Source organism: Cuculus canorus, chromosome 2 (assembly GCF_017976375.1).
Source record: "Cuculus canorus isolate bCucCan1 chromosome 2, bCucCan1.pri, whole genome shotgun sequence".
Classification (NCBI taxonomy): Eukaryota; Metazoa; Chordata; class Aves; order Cuculiformes; family Cuculidae; genus Cuculus; species Cuculus canorus.
Window position 1 is genome coordinate 150,457,014 of NC_071402.1, and position 19,408 is coordinate 150,476,421.

At 35.7% G+C, this 19,408-nt stretch overlaps 1 protein-coding gene across 1 annotated transcript in view; it reads left to right on the plus strand.

Moving 5' to 3' along the window:
- Positions 1–19,408, plus strand: part of PTPRN2 (protein tyrosine phosphatase receptor type N2) — a 653,541-nt gene that overhangs the window by 151,652 nt on the left and 482,481 nt on the right. Inside the window, exon 3 of the mRNA XM_054058934.1 lies at positions 12,156–12,269. Within this exon, the coding sequence (XP_053914909.1) occupies positions 12,156–12,269 (114 nt within the window). The remainder of the gene's footprint in view (positions 1–12,155; positions 12,270–19,408) is intronic.

The window sequence follows — 19,408 nt, forward strand, 5'->3', positions numbered from 1 at the left end:
AGTAGTATCAATATTCAAACAGAAAATCAGATTCTGTGTAGAGATGAAGGCAGGAGAGAGTAGTAATATTGCTAAAGAAATGTAATGCTGTCAGTTTTGTATAGATTTTCTTATTTTGGTCATGGTTATCCAGGTTTGAGGAACATCCCACCTACTGTGAGAAGACTTCTCTCAGCACATTGAAGCTGCTGCAGTGGCTTTAGAATAAGCAACATGTTTCAATCGCTTTTCAGTAATGCAAAAGGGATCTGCACAGCCCTTGTCTCCCTATACAAGAGGTCTCAGTAATGTCAGTGAATTGCTAAGGACCTACCAACAATGTTAATAAAATAATCTTGTTTATGTTGATGTATTTTTCTGTTTGTTTTGTGATATTAAAATAAGCAGAGGAGAAAATGATCGATATTTTTGTGGGGTTTTTTGGGTTTTTTTTTTGTTTTTTTTTGTTAACATTCACCGTCTAGATAAGGTGAGGGCTAAAAGATTTCTCTTCTTCATACCACATAATATGTCATTTTCATTTTGTGCTGCTTATAACCCTGAGTGTCACAGCTTTCTATTCTAGTCTGAATAGTCAATGAAACATTATGAATCCGATAAGAAAAGCTGGTCTCTGTTACTTGGCAACGGCTGTTAAGCAGAGCTGAGTGCTGTTGATTGAGGAGATTAGCTGCCATAGATAAAACTCCTCTTTTTGCTGCCCTGCTGCTTATCTTTCCACCCATAACAAGTTGCACCAAATATGACAGCAGTCAGTGGTTTAGGCAGAATATGAACTTTGTAGCAAAAAATATTGTGCAAAAGACTCAGGGTGCTGATTTTAAAATCTTGAATTTTTTTAAATTTGCAGGTTATTTTCTTGACTTTCCCTTCACGGCTTCAGGGTGAACATTTCTATTTGAGAGGATGATGCTCCAGATGTGAGAGACATGAGATGTCCTGTTCCCACACTGTCCATTCAAAAACACTATAAATAGAAGAATATATTTTTAACAGTTGTGCCCGGCTTTTGTTCTTATTCACACTGAAGAAATACATAAAATATGCTGTGAAATTACTGCAGTTACTACGTATGTAGAAGTTGGATTAAAACATAAAAAGTGACTATTTTGGTAGATGACTTCGGGAGAAAATGCTATTGTAGATTAAAAAAAAATTCTGGATGTATACAAAACTGTTTATATCTGTATGTGGCTTGGAAATCTTTCTAGTTTCAGCATATCTGAAGTACATTTCATAACAGAAGCGTTTTATTGGCTGGGAATTTAGAGCTGAAATACGGCTAAGGATAGAAGCTGGTGCCTTTTTCCTTCCTCAGAACTCACGTTTCGTTTTCCTTTCACTTTTCTTTATAATGTTGATTTATCTCTCTCTTTCCATTACTGAGTGTGCAGTTCTGCTTACAGTTTAGCCTTTGGAGAGGTCTTCAGCGATGTCCATACTACCACCATGGAGCTGCTCTCCCTTTGCAAACCTTTCTGCTGGCAAGGATGGAAGTGTAGGCTTGGCTGGTTGAATAACTCAGGAATGCAGATCACTGGTGAAACTCTGAGGTGCCATGCTTCAGAAAAGTAATCTTTGTGCAGAGGTCCAGGTGAATAGTTGTCCTCCTTCGCTTAGGACTGCAATCCCCTTTTGTTAGTGCTATCAAAACACAATAAAAAAGTGATGGTTTCTGTCTGGAAAAGCATTCAGCTGTAGCATAAGAAGAGGCAACAAACAGATATCTTATACTGTTTTCTGTGCAGTTTTGTTATCCCAAGCAAGAATCTGGCACTTCATAAGCAATACAGTATGGGGAGAAATTTAGAAAGATACAATATGGCGCTCATCAGTGAAGTATTATTTTGGTTGGTATTTTTGCTAGTCCTGTAGGCTTGACTTTCAATTTTTTTTTAGTTTTGCATCTTTGATGAACAGTTATTTCCTCCTTTTGTAGCGTGAATACTTTGTTCAATATTACTTTGATTTATTCTGTCTTCTTTTAAGAAGAATATATGCTGAGTATACAACTTCTGTCCTACCACTCAAATTGTAAAAGAATCTGTGATTCATCTGATGTAAAAGAAGCTGTGAACAGCTTAAATTCAGCCCCTAAACTCTAGATAAATTATGGCTTTTAATTGTATATGTTATTTTAAAAAGAACATTACAACTTATAAGTATGATCAAATGTTAAATATTTACTTGAGCTTGTGTATTTGGTGAATAATTTAAGAAATTTGGGGTTGCAGGTTTCACATGCATTGGAGGGTCTTCGCACCCATTGCAAAAGCAGAAAACTCTTCGCTTTTCAGACCCATTGTTACCATAGTTTCAGACATTGCAAGTCCTAAAAGTTGTAATGAACTGTTACACAAAACTGAGAATTCAATACTTCTGGAAGTGCATCCAGTCCTATTCCAGATCTCCGTTCCCACATAATTTCATCTGTCTGTTGGCTTATTTACAGAGACAAAAGATCATCGTTTATTCTGAAGACTTCTGTGCTGGGAAAGGCATTTCACTTTAAGGCTTTTTCCAGACTGTAGATAATCTCTTTCGCTTCTCCCAATGTCCTTTCCAAAATTTATCGCTGATTTTAAAATCTGGACACTATTCCCAAACTGACCTCACCAGTGCCGCATACTGAATGACATAATTTCCTTATTCCAACTTATTGCTGTCATGTTCATATATCTACAAGCCTTATTAGTAATTTTGCCGTGGTATTGTCAGACTGACTGCTGTGGTCTGAATCAGATGAGGAGGACCGTAACATTTCATGCCCTTCAGTGACTGCTGTTAACAAAGCAACAGGGCAGTGCTGAGACTCTGTCACACGAGGACGGAGGGGGGGGAACAGCTCTGCCTGGACCTCTAGTTCATTCTAATAAGAAAAACTTCCTAGCTGCAGATTCTAATACATGATCGTAGGTATGTGACATCATATTTAGCTATTTTAAAGCATAGTTCTCTTGAAAACTGTCAGACTTTTCATTCTCTCCAGACTGTTGGAAGGAAACTGTCAGCAAACATCTATCAAAGTTTTAGGTGAGGTTCTCGGTGCTTCCAGTGCCCATGTGTAAGCTTCCAGAGGCAGCTTGATGTGCCATGATTTCGAGAGGTGTGCTGATATTTCATACTCAAGCAAGGTTCAGAGATTTCTGAAATAGCTCCAACCAATTTTAATTAGTCCACACGGCAAGGCACCCTGTGAAGTTACCCTAGTGTATAAGGTTTCCCCCTCCTCTTCTTAAAGGAATGCATATAAAATTTCTGCTGACATATTCAGGTTGTGATACCATAATTTTCCATAATTTTTGCAATACTTCACAGCTAGGGAACAAGACGGAGAACTTTATTACTATAATTTCATGCACATCTGAAGTCAATTCTGTTTAGGATTGAATTAAATAGCTCAGATTACAATAGTAATCTGCTATCTCAGTAAATATTGTCCTGCAAAGATCTAGAAAGCTTCAAGTTTGGCAAAGGTCAGAAATAAAACAAGTTTGCTTTAATTGTTAGATACTGCATCTGATGAATGTGAATGGAATGGTCATTAGTCATACTTTCACGAGAACACTATCTCCTGCAAACTCGTAATAAATAACCCATAGCATGAGCTTTTGGCAGTTAGACAGATCAAGTTAAAACTTTCACTACTTTGTTTTAAATACAAAATGAAAATTAATGCAGAAATCCATTTTGCTAAACATGTTTCCTTGCAGAGTTTTTTTTGCCTTGGGAATAAAGATGCAAGAGCAGCTACACTCTGATCACACAGTCAAGATGTTGCCAGGACCAAAGAGGTTCTTGGCACCAGCCAAAAATGTAATGGGGATCCTTGAAGTGACTGAAGTACATCTCAGTGATACTTGGAAAATTAGTGTGCATAAATAAGCATTAGTATATTTGCATCTCATTGTTTCCATAAATAAATTCTTAATCCCTCCAGTAACCTCTGTTCATAAATGCATATTGGGTAAGAAAGAATTGTTTGTGTTTCTTCACTCCCCATTGTTCTGGTTTAATTTTAAACAGTGCAAGCTCCATTACTCTTCCAAGAGGGAGTGGAACAGCTTCAGAATAGTTTCTCCCTGCTTGAAACACGTTCTGATTCAGTGTTCATTTTTTGTCTTTTTCACTCCATTGCTCCCAATAATGTCATAAATAATCAACTTTTAATGTTTTCCCATAAAGATCAGATAATTCGATGCTTAAGGATCTATGTGGCTATCTCCTTTCTTTCCTTTTTTTCTGAATTCTGTAGTTTATTTATACCTTTCTGATAATGATGGGGTCAATTTTGGTCTTCTGGAAAAAACCAGCCTTTTCTAGGTGGGGTGTAGCGGTACGTGTCTCAGATTTCTCACTAGTGAGGAGGTAAAAATGTAAAGTGTAAACTTAGGTGTTAATCTTGCAACCCAGTGACTAAATGTGCTACAGAAAAAGAGATAGCTCTATTGTAAGCCTACTAGTACTTAACTTATACTTGAATTTAAAGTATTTTTCCTCTTGACGAAGGATTTATATGTTTAATTCTCTCTTTTCTCTTTAGTACCACTATTGACAAAAAAAAGGAGTAGCTGTTCATACAATTTTAATTGCAAGCTCTTTTTTTTCTTGGAGATATCATAGCTCATAATAAATATATAAATTTGCTTAGAAAAGTCCTCTTAATATATTACAATTAGAGCTTCTTGGGTTTTTGTCAAAAATTTTCTCAAGTCTGGATTGGTCTCTGTGATCAAAAGGAGAGGCAGATGGTTTCTGTGGCTTACAAACTTTAGCAGTCATCTGGATGTGGAAGATTCTGATTCAGTCACTGGTTTGTCATCTTTTCTTGTCCTCATCATGGAGCCAAAAAATACAGCTTTCATTCCACATAGTTACCTAGGCTGTGGAAAATTCAAGTTTGGTTCTCTAAGAAGTATCAAGTTAGTCAAGCATTATTCAACTGGAACGTTAGCTCTACCGGCAAAAATTTAAGTCTTGCTCTCTCTTCATCTCTACATTTTCCTCTCCTTAAACTCCCTCCTGCCCTTTCCTCCCAAGGCATGGCGATTATTTCTGTGGCTGAGGGGCCTGTGTACAACCTATTAAGACTAAGGTTCATTTCTGGGCTTTGAATCACAGAAAGTAGGCATTGAAATCTGGACCTCTCATTCTCTTGGCTTGAATAACTTAACTTAGGGGCTTTTTGGAAGCAAGCAGCACTTCTTTTCATGGCAAACATGTTCTCCTCTTGCTTTGTTAAACTGCAGCTAGCTTTTTCATGCTCCTTTCCTTCCCCCTTTTTGCTGTACTCAAGAGAGCAGGATTTTTTAGCTGCTTTCTCTACAATTTACATATTTCTGTTTTAACTTAAAAACCTTCTCAAGTGCAAATGTGCCTAATATTATAATAAAATAAAATCCACCACTTAAATTAGCAGGTTAGCACAGAAACAGTCCCTGAAATGGCACTTCCCCTCTGTTGAAGGTTATATATCTTTTTTTTTTTTTTTTTTTTTTTTGATGAAGGAAGAAGAGAGTCGTCCAGAACTTGCTCTAAGAATTACTCCTTGAGACAAGGAGACTAAACCCCAGATGAGCTATTTGCTCTCAGACAAGCCCTGGGATGATTTGGAGTTTTGCAAATCCCAGCCCTATCACAGTGTGTACAAAACAGCTAACTAATGCTGCTGTTAATGTGAACATTTATCTCTTAATACAAGTATTTTGATAATCATTAACATGCCATCCAATTCTTTCAATCAGCAGAAATATTCAAAGATTTTAGGAATTTTGGGTTGAAAGCAGATCAGCCATCCCCTATTTTTCCTTAAATATCTGTGTCCAAAGAGGTGAGGAAAGGCATTAAATCTTGTTAGAGTCCTTTTATAGGGCTGTTAAGTGGTCTGGATTTCAGGAGAATTTACAAAGTTACCTTTGCCTTCCCGACAGCGGATTATTTGGTAGCTAAGGATGAGTGTGTTTACTGGACTCTTAGTATTCACTGCATGGTATTTTCTTGTCAGATAAAAAAAATCTTCAAGTTTACAATGTCTTACATTGTTATTTTCTGGTTTTTAAGGTGTTTCTGTTAATCTTACAATATAAATCTACAAAAAGTATGCTTTGTGTTTTACTTACAGTTAAGGATTCACTTTTATTGCATACTATTTTGTACCCTATACACTAGCAAAAGCAGAATACCACAATATACTCCTTTTGAAATAATCCATATGTTCTTTGGTTACTTGTCTTAATGCATTACTTCTAGAAACAACTATCTTAGCTTCTTTTTTTTTTTTTGTTTCCCCCTGTGTATTGTATTTTAAAATTTTAAATAACTGCCTTAAAAACTTCCACATGTCTATCAGCCATTAGTGTAGGGAAGCCTGGGGAAGGCTGTATCTGCATGGCTACGTATTCAAGATGAAGTCAAACAAATCTGAAAGCAGTAAATTTAGAAGGTAAAAGATCCAGGATTTATCCCTAAGCATGAAAGCGTCCACTAGATGCCACTATTACTGCTCCGAAATGGAAATAACCAAGGACTACTGAGGCTGCACAGAGATAAGCAAAATAAAATGGTAAAAAGGTTTTCAAAGTTTAACATGGGGAGATTGTCTCCTAGGAAGGCTGCATTCTCTGTGGAGCACTGCAGGTTTGCAATGCAGTTAACCGTGATTGCAAGCAGCAGCTTTTCTGATGAACTGCTGCAGTGAGACTTGTAAGCATTTGCTGTTTGGAAGCGTTGGAGTAATATTTTTGGAACATTGCATGAGAAATGACACTGTTGAAGCTGCTGTTGCTGTATTTGCAGGACATCTACCTCCTTGCACAGAGAAATTAGAAGTAGAAGTATAAATGATGAAGATATCTTTTTTAATAAATCGAATATTAAAAATGTGCTGTTTACTGAAGAGCTTACTTGTAAATGTTGAATGTGGATTTGTAGACTATGTCCTCCTGGTATGGAACTTAATGTCCTCTTCAAGGAACTGTAACATTAAATTTATTTTTTCTTTTTGGAAAAGGATTTTGAAAACAAATGCCTTACTGGAAAGAAATAGCAGGGAGATAAGAGTAAGATACTTTAAGAATTTCCTTCATGCTTCCTGGAACATTTAATGACTGTGACCTTGAAACTTTTGCGATGCAAATATGATGCTTCTTATTGGAAAATTATTTTATCTTTCCAGTAGGCAGCTGAGGCTCTAACCTTGGAATAAAATGTATCAAGTACTGGTCTTTTCACTACTCCTGGACTACTCTTGCACCTTGCAGTGCCTTAAGCCAATAGTTTGCAGAAGGAGTGTGAAGTAGTTTCCATATTCAGTGAGAAAAGAGAATCCTTTTTCTTACAGAAGGTTAAATTGCTGGAGAATAATCTGCAGTAAAAACTGTGCGGAAACATTAGAGGAAGTTCTCTGATGAACCAGAGGAGCACAAATGATTCTGTCAAAGGTAGCAACGGATGCCATTTGACACACCCTTGGGTCCGTAGGCTTTCTTGTTTGCATTATGACACAGGAACAAAGCACAGTGCCTGCAATATGCAAAACTTACCTTTTATACAGGAAGGTATGAGAGATTAAAAGATATAAATCTTTTAACAGTTGTCAGGCTATTAGAGCATGGAAGCTGAAATGTTGGTCAACCAATGTATGTGAATATTGTCCCTGCCTGGAGAGCCACTTCCTTTCTGGCTGCTGCAGGAAGTCTGAAGAACAGAAGAACTGGGTGTTTCAAAGCATCTGCTAGAAGGGTCCTTTGCAAAGGTCACTTGTCAGCACCATGTGAAAATTTCACTGCATGTAAGTCTAAATAATTAATTGCTGCAGAACACAATCTTTTAATTTACGTCTATCAAACTTCCATCAGCCTGCAGACAAAGTCCAGTGTCTGCATTAGTCCTCATAGCTTTGCTCAGTGGCAAAATACACTTGACGATAACTCTTTCTTTTTTTGCTGGTATTATTCAAAACTGCGCCAATTCTTCTACAATGTGTCAATTGTTAGCCATACTTTCTGATTCCAGGATGGGATATTTTTCTCTGGTGAAGGACAATTTATTATACATTAGGGTTTTTTTTGTAGGAAACACTACTGTAAAATAATTGAATGAATCAACTGCCCACAAATGGTCCTGCCTCCAAAGTAAAGGTGGTCACTCAATGTAAATTTCCAAAGACTTTTTAGTACCTGTTAAACACATAATGCCTTTCTGCCTTACCAAGTGAACATGCTGGCACAATCAACTCTTTAAAACTGTTTCAAACTATAGTTTTTTGATAGAATCATAGAATGATAGAATGGTTTGGGTTGGAAGGGATCTTAAAGATCTTCCAGTTCCAACTCCTCTGCCATGGGCAGCCTCATCCAACCTGATCTTGAAGAGCAATCTGCTCTTTTTGTGCTCTCCTCTTACATAATTCAATATCTAGATGTCAGTCATGAATGTAATGTGGTGCTTCCTTCCTCAGCACGTAATAGAGGTCATAAACATCCATTAATTCATGTCAAATAGGCAATAATAATGAATTAAGATGGAGGGCGTTCCATTTGCTTCTAAACCTTTCTCAAAAATCACCCTTCCAGAATTTGTGTTTTGACTTGTTCATGGTTTAACCTATCAGTTATTTTTTTTTTTCTCTAGAAGTTAATAAATATTCAGTGTAAATACATGTACCATGCCCCAGGGTGTTGTCCCTAATAAAAGGATCATCTGCCACTATGTGAGATCTTATTTGGTCACCTGGGATACATTAAAAGACATTTGCGTCTTTTAATCTTAGCATCTAACTTTTTAATATATGTTTGTTAAAATTCAATATTTTAAATTACAGCTTGTAAAAATTTACACTTGTTTTTTTTCTCAAATATTAAACCTATTAGTAAAATATCCAAATACATAAAGAAGCATCTCATTGTCTCCTTAGGTGTATTATTCTTCTGTTTTAGTCTCTTCTTTGGAAGCAAATATAGAAGCTGTCTAAAAGTCAACATTACCATGCTGTTAAAGCAGATGTTTCCAGGTCTAAGTATAACTTCTAAGATACTGCTATAGAAATTTAAGATACTACTTCTTTTGCTAATGGTTAGCAAATGATAACACTTTAATAGCAACCATATGTATATATTGATTGGTTGTCTCAATCTTCCCTCAGTCTGGGCATGTCTAAAGAGCAGATATCTTCTGCGTATTATGTTCCTTGTCAGAATACAAATTTAATCTAAATTCAATATGAACTTGTAAACAGCTATAGGCAAACAGGGCTCTTCCTTGAATGGTGGATATTTAAGCATCACTCATGTTTGAACTTCCTCTGTCATATGACATTCACTGTAAAATCTGGGAGATTTTCCATTTTTCTTTTTGCTTCATGACATCTTTGGGCTATTTTCTCATTGGAGACTGTTAGAGGTCAACTGGAGGCATGACAGAGCTCAGACACCAATACACCGCAACAGCCCCATGCAGCCCCACACTAGACGTGGTGTGAGAACCATAGATTTTATTCACTGTAAACATCACAATGGTTTGTGATAGTCCATGGTTGACTATGCTGGGCAGTTTTTAATCTTCAGTTTAATTTTAAACTGTAATTTAACTGAAAATTAGTTTTGTGCTGTACCAAAGTAAATTCTGAATTTAGGTCACGTCTGCCAAATAGATTTCTTGGAAAGAAGAAGGGGGAAACTTTTACAAATACTTTTTTTTTGTCACATCACTCTGCCTTGCATGTTTTTCCCCACAATAGATGTACATTTAAGAAGGTTTAATTAAAAAGTACCCTGAAAATTAAATGCTCAACCTCAATTTAATTTTTTAGGTTTCAAATCTTGCTCCATAAACCTTGGTATCAAATAAAAAAGTAAAAATAAGAAAAAATACAAACCAAACCAACCCCAACAAAAAAAGAGAAAACCCTAAGGATATAGAAAAACTAGAAAATTTCCTACTTTTTTTTTTTTTTTTTAAAAAGCTATGTAACTGGACTATGAAATCCACTATTTACACAAACCCAGTCCAACTGAAATCCCTGCTATGAAAACCCTCTGTATTTTAGAGATGGTATTTGCCAACTGCTCCTTGGGGCCCACTATGCCTTTTCCACTCTCCTAGTACCAAATCTAGCAGAGCTGAGCGCTATTTGTGATTGCAGCTTCTTCAGTGCTTATTATGACCATATTTCAAGTACAAAAGCTAAAGTGACTTGCAGTTTCTCCCTAAGCAGTCCCAGTGTTTTTGGATAGATTATATAACGTGGTTCAGACTCATATGCTAATTGTTAATTTCAGGATTTAAATAGGTTTTGTTCTATTCAAAGACAGTCGGCTAAAGGTTTCTGGAAACTCTGGTTCTAGAAGAAAAAGATTAAGTCTCTCTTAGAGTTTGTGGGTGAATTAGCTTTTGCATCCATGGTGAGAACTTTAAACAACACAAAAACCTTGAAACAAAAATGAGTATGCTTTTCTGGACTCTTAATTAAAATTACAATTATTTTAAGGTATATTAGCCTTAAAAAAGAGATCGAATAGTAATTATTTATATAAACATAGATTTTGTCCTAATTATTTGTAGCTGGCAATGGTGGTATTCAAAAATAAAGATAGCTATGTGAAGGTATGTTTCATTTTCAACAATCTTGTTCTTAAACACTGAAATGTCCTTCTATTCCTTTCTGAGTTGGGACCTTATTTATTCCTCTTTTCCATCCATTTATAAGTGGCTGGTATTTATATTTAGATACTTTGCTTATTTCCAACTGCAATAGGTTTTTAAAAAGAGAAGGATATTTTAATCTGCTGTTGGACTGCTTTATACGTTATATGGCAGAAAAAGAAACCAGATCTATGTAGCAAAATTAGACCCAGAGGTAAGTTTTTAATTTGAATTAACTTAATTTGGCAGTTGTAAGTGACAGGAGGATTGGAAAGGCAAAGAAAGAGAAAGTTGGCTAATTTCAATGAGGTATTTGTGTTTAACAGTGAAGGCTAATAATGCCCTTTTTCAGCATCCTGGATTGTTTTATTTTCTTTTATGCCATTATTTGTGTTTAGTGAACAGCTCGGCCAGTAGTTCCCATTTGTAGTCCTTTAGGTCTGTGAAGTAGCAGAGAAAGTACTGAACATTTGCAAATTAATACTTACCGTTATTTTCTGCTAATCTGATATAGCTATCCTTTTTGAGCAGAGATGCAGTATCAGAGCTGAAGTAATTACTGTGTTAAAACTAGTACTGTAGTAGAATATTTTGCTAATTAAACTTGTTGCATTTAAATTGCTTCCTTTGGATCACTATATAGAAGAGAACTGTTTTGAACAATAAATGAAACCACTTTCTTTCTCAGAGGCCTAGAATTGCAGATGGTCAGATTGTATGTGAAGCACCTAGGCTCTGAATTAATCTTTTGTATGAAAGAGAGAAAGGTAATTTGAATGTTTGAACTCCCTGTTCCTCCCACACATACATAGGAAGCTTGTCTCAAAATGAACAATTCTCTAAATAAAGACTAATAAGAAGCTAAATTAATTAGAAGGTGTAATTTGAAAAGACATTGATGAGAAGAGTCTGTCATTTTAGACAAATGGAATGGAGCTAAATAAATTAGGCCACATTAATATCTCATTGTTCTGTGAGCAGCTTTCTTTTATTGCATTCATTAGAGGGTACTTGAAATGAGCCTTTGCTAGCCATTATGGATTCAGTTCTCATTTACCAATGCCTAACACACAGCTCCTGCATTAAAAATGTTTCAGCAAATCCTCATAGTTTCTGCAAATTAATATTTATATTTCTGGATGGTGCACTTTTCATCTGCAACATAGTAGGTGCTGAACATTAATTTTTTTCCCACTGAATTGTCAGTAAAGAACTCTTACATCAAAAGATTTGGGAGGCAAAACTCCGAAACTACTTTATAAAATAAACCGTATGTATAATTTGTATAATAAAGTCTTCCTCCAACTAATTCTTTTTTTCAGTATTTATATATTTTGATAGAAAATACCATTTCTTGTGACTTCAGGAGTTCTTTGATAGCTTTTAAAAGTGTCTTTTAAAAGGTTCCTTCAGTATATAATTAGGATACATTGGAAATGCGCATATCATCACACATTTCTTCCTCTCAGAAAACGAAATGTATATTTTTCTTTTTCTTTTTCTCGCTCCTGTAGATGGACTGTTTGGGAGATGTCAGCGAGTGCCAGTAATAGACATCTACGAATACGACATTTCACCCCCTGTTCTTCAGCGCCTAAGGATCATCCTGGAGAAGCTCTCACAGAAAGGTATAGTAAAAACTCTCACATAGGGTTAGTTGTATTGGGGGTTACAGTTATTTTATGCTCCCTCTGAGGTAACTTCTTCAGAAGTTTTTGAACACAGTGTGTTTCAGGCCTGGTAGTGCAGATTTTATAAAAGTAAAAAGCCTTTTGTCTCACTAAGTGTGCAACAAGGACTTAGTGAGGCCATTTCAGGAGATGTGCTTCCTCCCTGGGTACTGCATATCCATGACTGTCACTCTATTCGATAAAATGTTACAAGCTGTGAATGACGATGTCATATTAATAAATTAATAGGAAAGAAAAATACTTTTCCATGTTTACTTTTGCATCACAGCATGTTTGAGGGTACAGGGACAGAAAACACACAACTTGTGGCAAACTAGAAACAGTTCTTAACCTCCTTATTTATTTAGACAAGTAAAACTGCTCTGATTTCATTACAAGCTATATCTGCTGCTTTCTTTTTAATTTTTATTCAGCTTTCTGAAGTTAATCTCTGTGTTGTTTCCAAAGCTGGAAAGGATGTTCTCGCTTCTGCATGGTGTAACTTGAACTAGTGAATCAAAACTTGGATAAAGAGAAAGCTATAGATGAACAAACTTTTTAGGTGCTGATACATGGAATACACCTCTATTGTAGACAGCCACAGGACAAAAAACCCCATCTTTGTAATCTAAGTTGTTCCAAAAAGATTGTTCAAATGGTTAATTTTGCACTTATAGCACGTGTGGGTGTTTGTTCCTAACTGTTTTCTATTTACTATCTCAATTACAAACTAGTAATATAATATTAGCATGTTGCTAATTTAATTACTAGAAAACACTGATTTCTTGGAAGATCAGGACTATACTTAGAGGCTGGAATTCTAGTTTGGAAACCATACATTTAGAGGATACAGAAAATTTCCAGGGAATTATTTCATTTCCAGCAGGAATAGGAAAATCCAAATGAAACAAACTCAGCAAACTTGTTTGTAGTAACTTCTGGGTGATTAACAGTTACTTGTGAATAGTACATCTCTTTTACTTGTCATTTTCTAAAGGCTAAGTTATGCAAGCAAATTTGTGAAAATACTATTTCATTAGGGCAACATTGTATGAGTGGAAAAGCTGGTATCTGCTCTGTGTTTGAATGTAGTGAAAAAGAGGGGGCAAATTAATGGCATTAAGAAACCTTAATTGGTATCTAAATTGATTATGCTTGCATGGACAGCACGCACTCACTTATATTGCCTGAATATCCGTGATGAGTCCTATGTAAATCTTTCTCCATTGTGGTGTCAGAGGAAAGAGACCTTCAGGAAACCCATGCTGGTCTTGAAAGGGACATAGAGAGGCTTGTGGGACACCCCATGCTATCTCGTATTATCCTTACCTGTCTCTGTCTTCCTGACTATCTTAGCATTTTGATTAGTTCAGGTGAATTAATGTGATGTCCACTTACTAAGTGGTTCTCTGATCAATAAACCAACCCTTCCTAGGAACTCTGTTATCAGCAACCCACCTCCCTGGATGTATCTCCTGCAGTAAACTGCAGTGAGCTTCTTTTAGAGAAACTTGGGCATTGAAATTTGGACTTGTCTCCTATTTTTTCATAGCAAGAGAATGATAAGGAACACACAGGATGAAATTGTGGTAGAGAATGAAAGTACTTTTGCTTTTATCTTTCCTCACTCATGACATTTAGAGGTGCATACACAAATGTGTATTTGCTTTGAACTGATATAAAACTTTTGCAGGCAGTTTTCATAGCCTGTGGGTATCCCAGTGATAAGAATCTTAAATATATCTGTAAAAAGATAATAGAATGCTAGAATGCCCTTGTTCAAATGATTGATGTGATAAAATAATTTTTTTTTTTTTTTTTTTTTTTTGACTCTCAGTATCCTTGGCAAATTCTGAAGTGTTTAGTGAGGACAGAAATATGGAAGGAGTAAAATCAATACAGGCTATCAGATTAATGGATAACTGACATGAGGTTGCTCAGAGAAGACTCTGCTTCTTGCTGGTGCTATCAGATGTAATACATCCAGCCCTTGGGTCATGTTCACTGGCTGTGATGGTCGCTTACACAATCAATACTGTCTCCTGCAAATTGTGTGCAAAACATTTTTGTGTGCAAAAAAAAATGTCCATTTCTGCAGTATGAATAAACCAGACATTGTCAGCCTCAGAAAAATGTTTCAGGTAACCTCAAGAAAGGACTTCATTTTTTCACGGGTTCTATTTCTTTTATCTAAGTAATACCCAGTTGTTCTCCTTTCAAAAAGATTACTGGCTACCTCCACTTGGTGCTACTTTCCTTGGAAGGGGTAGAGGACAGCATCTGTACTTTCCTTTTTATAAAGAGCGGAACAAATTTCTCTCAGAAGACTATAAAGTAGGTCCTGTGATAAGTTAAAATTTTAATAATGTCAGTATTGTATTTTTATTAGATCCAAATATGGTTAAGGAATGGATATTATTGGAGATTATTAACTTTAGGTTCTTATTAATTTATTTTTCTAGTGTGACTTGGTCTTTCTTTTTTGTTTCCTCTTGATGTCTTCTTACAGTATTACTAATCTCTTCTTTTCTTTCTTGCAATAATCTGTTGACATCTACTTCCACCGAGTTAAAAAAAATCCATAGAAAACCTTGTAAAATTCACATTCTCTTTCTTTCCTATTTGTGATCACTTCTAAACAATGCCTACATTTGAATTATTGTCTAAATGGAAGATCGTATGATCATGTTCTATAAAACAAAGGACAACATATCAGAAATAGCAAATATGATTTGTTCTTCTGCTTGCTTGAAATGTTTACTATAGTGGGGAAGCATACAACAGAAGCCTAGATGAGTGACACACTTGATGGTAATCTGTTTAATAAAGGATTTTGACAAAAATAGAGTTCAGGTTTCATAATGATATAGTTTTTATGTCTTCTTTACACATTGAGTCTATATTTGTCTATGCCATCTACTAGTAGATTGATGATAGTAATGAATGCCTTCTAATATTAATTTCCGACAAAGAAACGATCTGTTAGCATTCAAATAACCTTGTTCATGGTGTTTTCATTCACCCTGTCTTTGAGTCAGTTAAATGTTTTGAAATACCATTCATGAAGAATACTTTCTGAAGATTTAGTTTTTATAAATGCGACTATATGGGAAAAGACCCTCTCACAGCTGCTGAAACATGATGAATCGCTTTCTGAAATTGGTAGTGCTATAATTTATAATTTATGAAGACTTGAAACATTTCTCACTGTCTGATAAACAGAACAATCAAAAGGATTCTGTTTAGATAACACTAAATCATTGGGAAAAGGGAATAAAGGAAGTATCAGCATAGAGGGGTGAATGAGTAGTGCCTGGAGGAAATGGAAATACTTATCACTGTGGCTGATCTTCTGCACCTTCTTGTCCAGCTTGGGAGGAGATACTTCTTGGAATATACCAAGAATATTCCCTGATTGAACTAAAATGCACCAAATGTTTTTCATTTACTTAAATGGATTAAATAGAGTATAAGATGCTTTGTTTTCTTCTTGTCCCAACAATATTATTATGAAGTCAAAATGATCACCTCACTAAGACTTTTAGCAATGTTGTGGAAACATGATTTCATGGCAACGACCTATAAGACTAGAAGCATGGAAAATGAAATAGGAGAACTAATCATGGTACATTATAACTCTAAGCATGAATGCATAAATAGTACTTGAAACATCAGCATAAACAATAATAAAAGAGAACAGTAGTATTTTTCAACTTGCTTATTCCAAGAGGGATTTACATTTCTTGAATAGTTTCTAACCAGTGATTTAGGCTAGCTGATAACATGATATTAACTTTGCATAGATGTATCTGCCATAGAAATGAGCATTACTAGAAAAAAGAGCTCAGGGCTGGAGCCTGGAAGACACAGTTTCTTCAAGGCATCAGAACAAGGGTATTTGCCTAAGGTCACAACCATCTGGCTTAGGATTTTGCCTCTGGGAGTTGTGACTGTATGTGTTTAGGAAAAAAAAAATGTGAGGGAAGTTCAAGCATACAGAAGCGTTTCACAGCATTTGTAACTTCTTAGCATTATGTGCTTGGTGGCATGTGGTTCTCCTGAGCTAGAAGTCATTTTTCTGTGTTTTCTGTATGCCCAGTGGCTCTGTTTCTAGCACAGTTCGACGGGACACTGTGTATTGGAAACAAAGCAAGTTAAGACTTGCTTAATCTGTAGTTTGGCTTCTGTCTTCAGTTTTACTTAAGTTTTAACAGCTGTTGTTCCTTTGCTGCTGGAACCGTGCAGCATGCCTGTTTGGAAAATGAATCAGAAAAGTTTTTTTGGTTTGTTTGTGTAAGTTGGAGTCATTACTAAGTGATTGTCAAGTGTGATTCTTGCCACTTGATTTTTGCTATAACAACTTCTTGTTTTAAACTTTACTTCCAAGGAAAGCTTTGTTATGAAGAAAATCCCGATTGAGATATTCAAATATCAGCAGTGTTATTAAGAGAAGCAAAAAGAGTAACATACACTCTTAAATTCATTTAGCTCAAGTCAGTGAGATATTCTTGAGAAGCTCATAGGCTGTTTAAATAGCCAACAGACTTACAGACTATTTGAAAAAAATAGCACTTTTTTTTCCTCCTTTGTCTTCCTTGCAACTCAGAAAGTTCTTGACAGGGAGAAAAAAAATATTTGTTCTAAATTAATTTTAACCAGTTAAGTGTAAGGTGATTAATATAGCTTTGCTAGGAATAATTGTATACTCTTACAGCAGATTTGTTTTAAAAACCAAATGATTTACAATCAGTTATGTTGAAAATTGAAATGAATGTGACTTGTCACATGCAGCTTGTGAAGTAAGAAATGATTGCTAAATATTTCAGTCAGGACGATTTTTCAAGGCAAAGTATCATTTGTTACTGCAACAAAGTAATGGACTTGAAAGTAAACCTGTAGAAGATCAGTTTTGAAATAAACTTAAAAGGAATAATGCAGTTCTTGCACCTATTTGCAAAGTGATTATCACATCATTATAGCGGTATATGGAAAGCTGAAAACAAGAGAGGTAGGAGAAAGTTTTTTCTTTAAATTGATAGAAAGGAAGGCAAACTCTTCTTTTGGCTTTCAAGAAAAAAAGAAGTATAGTTTTACTTGCATAGAGCAATGCGTTTTCATCAAATTTTCCAGGCATTGGCTTGCTCTAGACATTTGTGTACTTAGCAAATCCTCCTAGATGGCTGCTGAAGCCAGGAATTGAAGCATAAACCTCATGACATGCTACACTGGAGGAGCTCAGCTGGGACTGGACATATTTACCTTCTCTTGGTGTCACTGTCACGCTGCCTGAACTTTTTGGCTCAATGGACAACACACTGAAAAGGTTGCAAAAAAAATCCTGCCTTTGTTAAGTGCTAAAGCACTACTGATATATTTTGGTCTTCCAAAACTTAAATAGAACTACAGAAAACAAAGAATGAGTTTCAGAAAAAGCAAGAAGTTTTCGTTTGCAAAGCAACAGAAAGAATATGGTTTGAAATCCCTTTCTGAACACCTGAATGAATTAATGTATTGTTGGACAATACAGAATAAAAAGAAACCAGATTTTTTTTCCTATTTAGTTTCTTGTATGGCTGCTGTGCTTGCCAGACATAATCTGACTTAGCATTGAGTTATTTTTCACCGTATAAGATACTTACGAAAAATGTTCTTGCCAGGAAATTGATATTTACGAAGAATGCATTTGCATTACAAAAAATGATTATAGCAACAAAGCAGATTCTATATATTGAGGGAAAGATATTTGAATGTACAGAAGAAAACACTTAAATATAAGTCTGGTTTTACTTGAACAGGTTGCCCAGAGAAGTTGTGGATGCCCCATCCCGGGAGGTGTCCATAGCCAGGTTGGATGAGACTTTGAGCATCCTGACCCAGTGGAACATGTCCCTGCCCATGGCAAGGGGGTGGGACTTGGTGAGCTTTAAGGTCCCTTTCAACCCAAAGCATTCTATGATTCTATGATCTGAATTCTTAATGGTGTTCTATAAAGCTTTTTGATTTTGCATCATTTGACTATTGTTATTTGGTAGATAGGTAAGTCAACCCAATAACATCCTATTCGTTTTGTTTAAAAAGAATGATCAGTTAGAGATTTTACTTTTGTTTTTGATAAAATAGGACTTTAACTAATGTGTTTGATAGGAAGGAGAAAAGGTCTGCATGTCTCCTTTGTGTCATTTCTGTCAACTAGTAGCGGCAAGTGCCAAGTAGAATCAGAATGTATGAAAGTTTTGGTGGCCCAGATAACTTTACAGCTCTTCTTCCAAACGGAACATAAAAATTTTTGGTAATATAATGCAAATATCAAGGGCTGTTGATCATTTTCTGCCTTGCATCCTTCGTTTTGAAGATCTCTGTGACACCTCATGGATTTTAATCTCTGCATTAATGTTTAGTCTTTTCCATGAAGCTCTCTGTGCTGGCTCATCCACAGTTTGTTCTCTCTCAGATCTTGGAAATTCAGAGACTCTACCTGGATTTTTTGCCCCATGGAAGAAATTAAAGATATTTCTTCTTGTTCCCATTGGATTTCACCGAGCAAGCTTGCCAGGCCTCCTCTGGATGGCCTTGTTCTTGAGCAACAGCTCAGCAGCAGAAAGCCTTTGTATTTGGGTTATTCATTAACACGCTGTCTGTTAATGGTGTTGCATGCAGTTCTGAACTTCATTCTTATCCTCTTAGATCATTCTTTAAAAAAACTAACACCTTCCAGAGCACCTTTGCACTGGGCATACACTGGGCTTGAAGTGAAATGGGTACATGATATGTTTTTAAAACAGACTTGAACACAAAGCAGTCAAATTGCAGTTCTTTATCAGTTGTTCCCATACTTGAAATGTCAGCAAATATCAATTATAGCATGAGATTACTTCTTTAACTGCTGGATTCTCTAATAGCGCTACTTTTAGAAACTGTGAATAACAATATAGCATATCCAAACTAATCATGCCATTTTGTATGATTAACTTATAATTATAGTGCATTTACATATTCAACTTAAGACCATCTTTTATCATTGCACTACCAGTGTTTTCTTCCTTATTTGTATTTTTTCACTAAGGAATTCTTTTTCCTTTTCTATTTCTATAATCATT